This window comes from Mchenga conophoros, linkage group LG6, assembly GCF_057382185.1.
Source record: "Mchenga conophoros isolate Kocher_MC1m ecotype Shallow Benthic linkage group LG6, M_conophoros_male_GT1.1, whole genome shotgun sequence".
NCBI classification, from domain to species: domain Eukaryota; kingdom Metazoa; phylum Chordata; class Actinopteri; order Cichliformes; family Cichlidae; genus Mchenga; species Mchenga conophoros.
Window position 1 is genome coordinate 10767803 of NC_140531.1, and position 10261 is coordinate 10778063.

Sequence of the window (10261 nt, forward strand, 5' to 3'; positions counted from 1 at the left end):
AAAACACCAAGCTAAAGCTATTTTTTCATTACCCAGTCAGTCTAAATATATCACCCTACTGCAGCAAGTAGGAGTTTTATGGCCTGGAAATGGCTTTTATGAAACACTCAGAAAACATGCAAACATAGAAGGCAGCACTGGAGCACAAATATAAACTAGAGATGGCACGATACCACTTTTTTATGTCCGATACCGATATCATAAATTTGGATATCTGCCGATACCGATATGAATCCGATATAGTGTTTTTTAATCAATAAAACTGTTTTTTTAATATCTTGCTGCATTTTGTATAGGTTCATACTCAAGTTTAAATAAACAACAACATTAAAGCTATTCTGTTATACCTGTATGTAAAAAATACACTGCACCCAAAATATTTCATAGTTCAGCAATACTGATCAATCTAATAAACTTAAACCTGCTCCATCCTCCCTATTCTGGTATTTTAAAGAGTACTTAGCAGAAATATTAAGCAACCTAACTAATAGGGTTCCAACTCCCAGCAAAAAATAAAATAAAATAGGGAACCACCCTCCACCTCATGATGCTTAATCGACGTAATCAACTTTAATTTGATGCAGTGTGAAAAAAATGCACAGAAATCAATTATTTTTCAAGAAATATTAAATAGATTCAACATCTTGCTTCAACAGAACTGCAGACTGCACAGATGGTATCTTCCCAAAGGAAAAAGTAATATAGCTTACTAGGGTATATTAGACTTAACAGTTACTATATACAGTAATGGACTTTGGGTGTAAGATTCAGATAATTATTTATTAAAAGTTCAACATTTTAAATGAGAATGAGAAAGAAAAGTATGTCTTTGTGCCCCCTTTTCCCTGTTAATGCCCTATCAGCCCCCCTGGCTAAACTTTGCTAGATCCGTCCACACTTGCTTTACTTCTCTCTGGGATCACTTTCTCAGAGATGAAATGCTGGTTTGGTAGCAGGCTTCAAATACACACAGCTGCTCTATCACGTGAGCACACTGCTCCGACGTGCTACGGTTATGAGCCGAGTTACGCCGTGTAGCAAGTTTTGTGAGGTGCTTTTTTTATATTTCATGGATCGGATTACATTTTTTATTTCTCTCCGATATCCGATCCAGTGATTTACGTCAGTATCGGACCGATACCGATACGTAATATCGGATCGGTCCATCTCTAATATAAAGCAGGAAAGTCAGATTGATGGTTCTCTTGCTATTTACACTCAGTCAGCAGCATGGAAATGTTATAAGGATTGACACAATCTTGGTAAAGACAAACAATGATATACGAATGGTTGGTTGTCTCTGTAAAGAACTAGTGACACTACACGGGGTGTACTACACTTCTCGCCTAGTGCTGTCTGGGATAGGCTCCAGCCTTTGGCAATGCTGTGTGGACATGAAGTTAAGAAAAGCCATACATAATAGTGGCACCTGTTTGTGAAGTTCCCAGAAAAGTTTGACGTGTACGAAGTGGGACGCCATTTGAATACTCGACTTTCAACTTTTGAGCAACCAGGTGGAGGCAAATGTGACGACACTCATTCCAAATGCTCAAAATATGGAAACATTGACTTCTGAATTCAGTAGCAAACCTCAAAGCTGCTTTACATATAGAAGCACTTTACAGAGCCACTATGGTACACACTCAGTTCAGATGTTCTAAAGGTGCTGACATTAAATTCTGTCTTGTAAACTCTACCACAGTCCTGAAAGTCATATCTGTTCGTGCATTTTCATCCCTTCTTCTCTCCTTTCCAGCTCTTCTCCATTGTGATCTTCGGCTGCATCGCCAATGAGGGCTACATCAACCAGGCCAAAGAAGAGGAGGAGTACTGCATCTTCAACCGCAACCAAAACGCCTGCAATTATGGGGTGTTTATGGGCTCCATGGCATTTCTTTGCTGTGTGGGCTTCCTGGCTCTGGACATCTATTTCCCTCAGATCAGCAGCGTCAAAGACCGCAAGAAAGCTGTGCTGGCTGATATTGGGTTGTCAGGTAAACACATTGTCTTTTCATACCGTATTTCTTTACAATACTTTATAGTTGTGAAGTATTTTGTTTGAGTTTGGATTTTACCTTCAGATGTGCTAAAGCCTCAGTTACACAGACCTAGAGACTGGTTTGGGGAACATGTGCAATCACATGCAAGTTGGTGAGTGGTTGCTGTCTGTCGCCGGGTGATACTGGCCGCAGAGATGGTGCTTGCACCAAAAAACTTGATTGATTGGTCGGTAGCAGATTGCCAACTACTCATAAAAATCCCGCCTTACTTCTACGAGTCAAAAGGTGCAAGTTTTACTTTGAAGGTGAGCGTGCTACATTTCCAGTTTGCGCCACACTTTTTTCAGTTTCACAGTTTTGCTTGGGGAGTAGTTGGCAAGTGTTTGCAAACAAGACTTCATCTTCCATCTACAATACAGTAACTGTGGGAATCTGCTAGCAACCAAAGCAATCACAAGGGTATTTGCACCGTATACCTCTTTGCGACCAGTTTCGCATAGCAAGCGTCAGCAACCACTTGCTATCTGTTCATGGAGTTCACATTTCTTCCAAGCAACAGGTGATTGCCAATGAGTCTCTGGGTCTGTTTGTCTGGAGATCAACAAAGACTCCTACAAACAGCTTTTAAAAATACCTAAATTCACTTCCCATGGATGCTCGAACCAAATAGGCCTTTTTCTGTGCAAATTATCCCAGCCGCTCAAAATATACTACCTAACAAAAACCTGTCAGCGATTTTTGTAATGTATAAAAATGCCGTGCAGTTAGGTTTTTACAACAAAAGGAGAGATGTGTGACAGGGATAATAAGTAGACAAGTACTCATCTGACACTAACAAGTCTCTGAGATGTTGTGCGTTGGCGTCCCTGACAGTGGCTTCCACTACTTCTCCACTGCACTGCTACTGCAATGAACTCAAATATAATGACAGGACAGTGAAGTGTCGGATCGGTTAATGAGGTAGTTCCTGTCACAGACAGAGTTCGCCCTCCCTGTTTTCGTCACCTACACTCTCTGACTCTCTGATTTTCTTGCCGTATCTGTTGTAATATGAGATGGTTTCCACACTGAAGAAATAAGGGAACCTGATAATCCCTGGGCATTTCTGATTAGGCTTTATACATTGCCTCCACACTCCAGCTCTTTTAATTTCTCTCTCGTCTTCCAGTTTCCCCCAGCCAGCAGGAAAGAATCATATCTGATTTTATGAGTGAATCCTGCTGTCTGACTGCTCATCTTGCATACCACAGGGCTCATTTTGGGGCCCATTGCTGTTCTCAGTTGATTGCCTCCACCTTTTCATTCTTATGCTGACTTAATTACCTGCTTTAGTCATCCAGCTGTGGTACCTGAGCTTTGTTTTTCTGCACTATGTGTTCGACAATTTGAGAAATATCTCTTTTTTTATGAGAGTCTTCAGTAAAACAGTTCTTGTTTTGTTAAACAAATGGCAGCAGGAACTTAGCCTAGCTAAGCTAAAAGAGTTGAAACAGGCGGGAACGTTTAGTTTGGCTTAATTACAGTTATACAACATATTCATCAACCAGTAGCTTATAGGTGAAGGTGGTGATTGGCTGAGTTTTGTCACCTTTATAAGACAGCTACCTATTCTCCCCTGCTGTTAGTGCATATTCTAACTAAACAGCCATGCAGATGTAATCTAATCAAGTAAGTACTGTAAATACTTAAACTAGTCTTTTAACAGATGAATTCAGTTGCAAACATTGTAATTTGCTCATATTGAGTTGCAACACGAGTTCCATTCTGTTATTTTGGAGTTAAGCAAGAGGAATTTCTTAGCAATTTTACTCCGAATCTCTGTTTTTTTTTTCTTATTCCAGCATTCTGGTCCTTCATGTGGTTTGTGGGTTTCTGTTTCTTGGCCAACCAGTGGCAGGTGTCTGAGGACAACCAATTTAAGGAGAGAGGGGACGCTGCCCGAGCAGCCATCACCTTCTCCTTCTTCTCCATCTTCACTTGGGTAAGGACCTTAATGGCCTGATGCGGTGCTGTAACCAAAGACGGGACTGACAACCTTAAACCTTGAATCTTATTTGGCTTTTATCCTCAGCTTGCTTATATAGCCAGGGAGCTATATAAATGTGTCTCCCTTCATCTTTTTTTTAGTACTGCTTACTGTTTCTGACATGTGAACTCATGACTGTACAAATATTGTTCCAACAGGGGGCCCAGGCTCTCTTCTCTATGGAGAAGTTAAAGAATGTGTCATTTGAAGAGGAATACACCAAGCTGTTCCCTCCTCAGCCTCATCAGTCTTTTGTTTGACTTTATCTTCTCTCTTTGTTGCCTTAACCATCTGCAGCAGGTCCTACACGCTCCTCTTTCTTTACTGAGACTGCACTTGATTTGGGCGCCCTCTTACAGCAAATACTGCCGTTGCTGACACAGAGACATAAAAGCAGACTTACTAATCCAAACACCTCCAAACACCCACATTAACAAGCAGGCTGACCTTATCATTCATCAGCGCAAGACACTCAACAGCTAAATTTACACATGTGCAGCTCTAAATATCTCAGGTGTGAAATCAGAGCTTTTTCTGTTGGAATTTCATGAAAGACTCATTTTATTTATGAAGAAAAGCTTCACCAAATTATTTTTTTAAATTTTTTTGTTGAAACAGATGTTACAGTCAGAGTATCTGCAACACCAAACCTGGAGCCCTGAGCAATTGCTGTCTCAGTTTTTAGGACTGGACACCATTTTTTCACGTCCTTAATTGTAATGAGTTTTTATAAAATTATTAATTGCTTACACCCCCACCCCCTAATTTTCAGTTCCTCACTTAAATGAATAATTTGATATATACTTACTCACAATCTAGAGCACATTGCAGTGTTGAGATGGTTATTTTCAGATATATTATTACACAGATATGTTGCACTCAAAATCCTCAATTGAAATCAATGGGAGAATTCGACAGCACTCAGACGTTGGTGGAAGTGTAACTTATAGGGGATGTTTTAAGCCTTTTCTGTTGTGTAAGATCTGATTGCTGACTCTATGTACTGCTGACAAGTGAAATGAAAGCTAATTTAGCTAATGCTTAGTAACACCAAACTTGTTTCAAGATGACCGACTTTGTTTATGTGCTGGACAGTTTCTCCAGTAGGACTTCAGGCTCAATCAATCAAGCAGAGAAATGTTAAAGAGCTTTCTGTTGGAAGATGTTAAGTTCAGATGGAGCGAGAACTGTTTCGCCTCGTTTACAGTGAGAACACAAGCTAAGCTGAGTCGTCTCGCTACAGACTCCAGCATATTTAACACATTTTATAGGGGTGTCAGTTTCCTCTGTGTTTGCACACACAGGCTCCCTCTTTCACTTTCATTTTATTAAATTTAGATGGTAGAGGTGTGTTAGAGCTTCAATTTTAGTCATTTAACATTTAATATTCATTGTCTTTTATGGCTAAGTTTTATTATGCGGGTGCTAATAAAATGTTCTATATTCATATTTACAAAAAAGTCTGAAATATTCAGGGTTCAGTCCATGTAACTCAGACTACAATGAGTGCAAATTTCCTCTAAGTATGTGCTGTGGAACGTTTTCTTTTGGACAGTTAGCTGGCCTGATGCGCTGTCATGTATCGACTTATAAAATCAAAAAAGGTTCAAAAGTACTGCAGCTATTCAAGTGTCTGCAACATCTGAGCAGTCGATAATAAAGAAAATCTCCTCGTGTAACTTGAATCATTTTAACTTTCTCTGTGTTGCTCTGTTTTACCTCTGGCTTGTCCCACGATTTCCTTTCTGAATTATCAACACAAGAGGAACTCGTGCTCTTCTTCTAGAGCTACACAATGTACGAGCAGCGTTTTTTGTGCTGCTGCTTGAGGAAGTAATTCACTGTGACTGATTCACTAAAGCTGTCTAATAATGTTGTCAAGCTTTCCAGCCAACTAACCACTGTGTCCTCCTGTCTTTTGTTGTCTGACCCCTCCCTTCCTCACACTAACATCGTCACATCTCTGTTTCATCATCTGTCTTCAATCGCCTCCTATTCATCTCCTCGTCCTTTCCCATTTACGATCCTCATCGCCAAGGCGGGCCAGTCTTTCCTGGCCTTCCAGAGATACAAGCTAGGGGCCGACTCGGCCCTCTTCTCCCAGGACTACACAGACCCCAGCCAGGATGCAGCCGGAGCCCCCTACACCTCATTCGGTGGGGATGACCTGGAGAGCCCGGGAGGAGGAGGAGGCCAGACCAACAGTGACGGGGCCTTCGATGGATCCGGAGGCTACCAACGTCAAGAATACTGAGATGTTAGGAGACATTTATGTATGCTGATGAAGTTGTCCAAGGTTTCTACTTCAAAATAATATTTGTGCTGTTTTGTGTTACACAAGAAACACTGAATCCATTACTTAGTGTATTGGGCAGATCTTTTATCACATCCTAGATCCAACAACCTCAAGTTTTGAGTTGCAAATTTATTGCTACAATTTACTGTTTTTATTGTTACGTGCAGGGGTTAAAGTGGGATCTGGCAGGTGAGGAGACCTGAAGATCGGGTGTAGCGGTGCAGCATGGGGAGAAAAGATTTACTTTGAAATAATTCACATAAAATCCTTGTTTGGTTTTTGAGTTCCAGCAGATTTTTCTTTGTGTTCATGCTGTGACTCGATATTCACTGTTATTCACAAGATGTAAGCAGCTGCATGTACGGCTGATTTCACCTAGACAGTAAAAAGTTAGTATAAAAAGATCGGATTCTATGAGTAAGTGTGCACCACGCCATCACCTTAAATGTAAATTGATGTCTGCTACACCTGATGTAAGCTAACACCACAACACCACAGCCTATAACAGTCTAACACAGTGCATCATTGTAAGCTCTATCACAGAACTGCAAACTAACTACACTAACCTGCAGTCTTTGACTGTCTAAAATGAGTATGCTTCAATTAGTTTGACAACACGTGTAGATTTTAAAACTCTGAAACCAATTTTATTACAGCTTTAAATTTCATCTCTGAGATGAAATTCTCTCTGGGAAGTACACTAAGTTGCTCCATTTATTCTCCTCGTCTTTAGTGCGAGGAAGATGCTGAAGTACCACGACCACAACTTTACATCTGCACCATGAACACATCACAGGGATGAGAAGGAAAAGGGGACGTGTTAATGTGTAAAAGCTCTGTGGTGTGTTGTTATTTTCTTACTACTGAGCAAGTGTCTCCAGGCCATCACTGGAAGTAACACCAGGCTGAAGCATAAGAAAAATGAACTCATTCCACAATCATTTATTATTTATTAACTCAAGGTAGGCTACCAGAAAATTGTTAAGACCCACTTTAACCCCTGGTTATGTGCACAAAATAATGTGCCTGTGACAATAAATAATGTAAAGAAAACATATTATTAAAGGTCAGTACAACAAAAAAAGAGCGTACTTTTAAAAAGAACAGGGAGAGATTATGACATTTTACATTTAAGACTTACACCAACGATCAGCTCAGTTGACTTTGTGATCTTAACAACAGCCTCTGCATTTAGGTGGTGATTTTTATCCCATGTGACAAACACTGTAGTAATCAGAAGTTAATGTCATCAATTCTGGCAAGTTTATCTGTCTTTTTGTCAAAAAAAAACCTCCACAAAGAAATCTTGGGCATCCCCCAGATTTTGGATGCATAGGTAACAGGTGGTGATCTGCAGTTAGGCAGACAAACATCAGTGGGTTCACTTCATCCTTGGGAAGGAGCTACAGAGTGCAAACACGCCAGGTTTTACTGGAGGTGTTAATTCGGGGTTTGGGGGCAGGGGGTGGATTAGAAACTATCGGCAGGTCACCCTGTAGCTGATCAATGCTTGTGACCACACTGCCTTCAACTTGTGAGGTCTTCAGTTGGTCAGCAAAATAAGTGCGATAGCTAAAACGCTCCCAAACAGACACGCACGCACAGGTTCACAGCCTATCGATGCTGCGAACACAAGTTTTTGTTGACAGAACTCGTCGATGGGCCATTACAGGATATCAGCATAGATAAACAAGCAGCAGTGGCGTATCAGGCAACTAATCCCCTCCCCTGTATAATGAGACTGTGTTTGTATTGAAATTTGTCCTTTTTTTCTTTTTTCCTTGAAATGTTTTTATGTTTCCCTGTGAAGCTTTTTCTGTCCTCAATTGTTGCCTTAGTGCTGACTGCCAAGCAGAATCCATCACGCAGGAACACAAGCCTCCACAACACACTGATGCTCTCTTTCAAAGTCTTAATGTACAGCAAAACGAATTTGGTCCTGTTTTGTCCTTGAGCACGTCAAACCACTTTACAAAAGCAAGCGTTTGTCATCAGTATAGAGCGTTCCTTATCAGCAGGTCTGCGGAAAACTTGTGTGTGTTTTCCGCTCGTTGTCAACAAATCTGCAGGCATCCTCAATATTTATGAACATGCATCGCTGCTCCATGTGCTCCATTTTTCTCCAGTGTATCTGTCTGTATAAACATATGTAAATCTATAATTGAGTATATAACAGTGTTTGAAAAAGATTCTGCTTTATTTTAGGGCATTAAGTTAGTTCTATATTTAAAAAAGACAAAAGAAAGAAAGCTCTGTGGTCTGTTGAGTGTTATTGTGATAAGATATATGGTGAGGTTATCCATGCCTCATCCTTTGTGTTGCTCTCGAGGTAAGGAGAAGTTTTTATTTTGGGGATAACAATATTAAATATTAAAATATGCATACATATATATGGCTACGGAAAATGTGACCAAATTATCAAAGTATATATGCACATATATACTTTATGCTGTACATCTGTGTAGATGTAGAAATGTGTGATGTTCCTCTGTGAAATGAAGCAAATTAAGATTAAAGAAAAAACAATTGTGTACAAATGTATGTTTCTGATGTGGTTTTAACCAATAAAAATAAAGAAAATACTGAACAAAAATGCAAGATGAGATGAGAATCTCTGGTGTTGGATTTTTGGATTACAGTACTGTGCAAACTTTATGAGCCAACCCTCAGAATTAAAATACATTGGCAGTGTGTGTGTGGTTGTTTTTGTGCTGAAAAATGAATCCTTTCCCAATCAGACGCTTTCCCGATGCTATTGTATCTGGCTCAAGGTCTAATAGTACTTCTCTGAGTTCATAATTTTAGCAGTTTTGACAAGATCCCCACAGCCCTGATTGAAATGCTGCCCCCCAAAAAGGACAGAGCGTCCACTGGGTTTTACAGGTGGCTGTAGACACTCACTGTGATACCTGTAGGCACTGATTTACAGTCCAATCGTTTTTTTCTTTTCTCTTCCCTTCCTTAAAAATGGCTTCTTGTCAGCCACCCATTCACTCAAACAGTTTCTGATGAGGTTTCGTTGAACAGCAGATGGATCAACGAAATGACTTACAGATCTTATTCATCTCGTGTAGATATTTTTTAGGCCTGCCACTTCACATCTTGTCCTCCTCTTATCCAGTGTCCTCACATTTTCTGAGGGCACACTAAACATATTGCTGGGATATGCCAGCAACAACAACAAAAAAAAAATAAAAATCACTCAACGGCAAAAGAAATATTTTGAAAGACTGTCAGAAAGCATGGAGAACTATTGCTGAAGACCACTTGATGTGGGGGTGGCTCAAGATTTAAGTTCTAAATGTTGTATCTCTCTTGAAAAATATCAACTTTTCACCTGGGGTGAGCTTACTTATGCAGGAAACGTTTATCCGTTTATTTTTCAAAGCTGTAAATGGTCACAAGCAGGCTGGTTAGTCCACTATTTATAAGACACAGCTCCCCCTGCTGGCAGGAGTTTTACCCGCGAGTTCAACTGCAAGACAGCTTTTAATTTAATGCAGTTATTCAGCTTTTTTTTAAAAAACTTGCTCTTTCTTTTGTTTTAGTTCACACAGTTAACGTACTTTTAAAATAGTTAATTCGAGAAGAGTAAAGCTGCTAAGCGCATGTGTGGCTAATTTTATAATATGGAAAAATAGATAGTCTAAGCACAAAATACTAAATTAAGAATGTGTGCTACTTTTTTGGAAGGGCGATTGAATATATAGAAGTTTAGTATGGTAGTTTAAGAAATTACAATCACAATAAACATAAAAAGTGTAAAGCAAAAAGTGGTAGGTAGAGGTAGTTTATGGTAAACACATGGTGGCGGTATTGTCAAAGAAATCCGTTTCAGCAAAAAAGCAGAAGTCGGGAGTTTTTCTTCCTTTCTTTTTGTCGTTTTATTATTTATTTAAACAGTTTTTTTCAGTTTATTATTATTTACTTATCTTTTCC

General features: G+C 39.7%; 1 protein-coding gene across 2 annotated transcripts in view; it reads left to right on the forward strand.

The window, feature by feature from the left end:
• Positions 1–8915, forward strand: part of syngr1b (synaptogyrin 1b) — a 31001-nt gene extending 22086 nt beyond the window's left edge. Inside the window, exons 2-4 of one of the 2 annotated variants that reach the window (XM_085276120.1) lie at positions 1757–1994; positions 3842–3981; positions 4185–6058. In XM_085276120.1, the coding sequence (XP_085132246.1) occupies positions 1757–1994; positions 3842–3981; positions 4185–4286 (480 nt within the window). In that variant the 3' untranslated portion in view covers positions 4287–6058. The other variant, XM_085276119.1, reaches the window with a different exon arrangement.
• The last annotated feature ends 1346 nt before the right edge of the window (positions 8916–10261 follow it).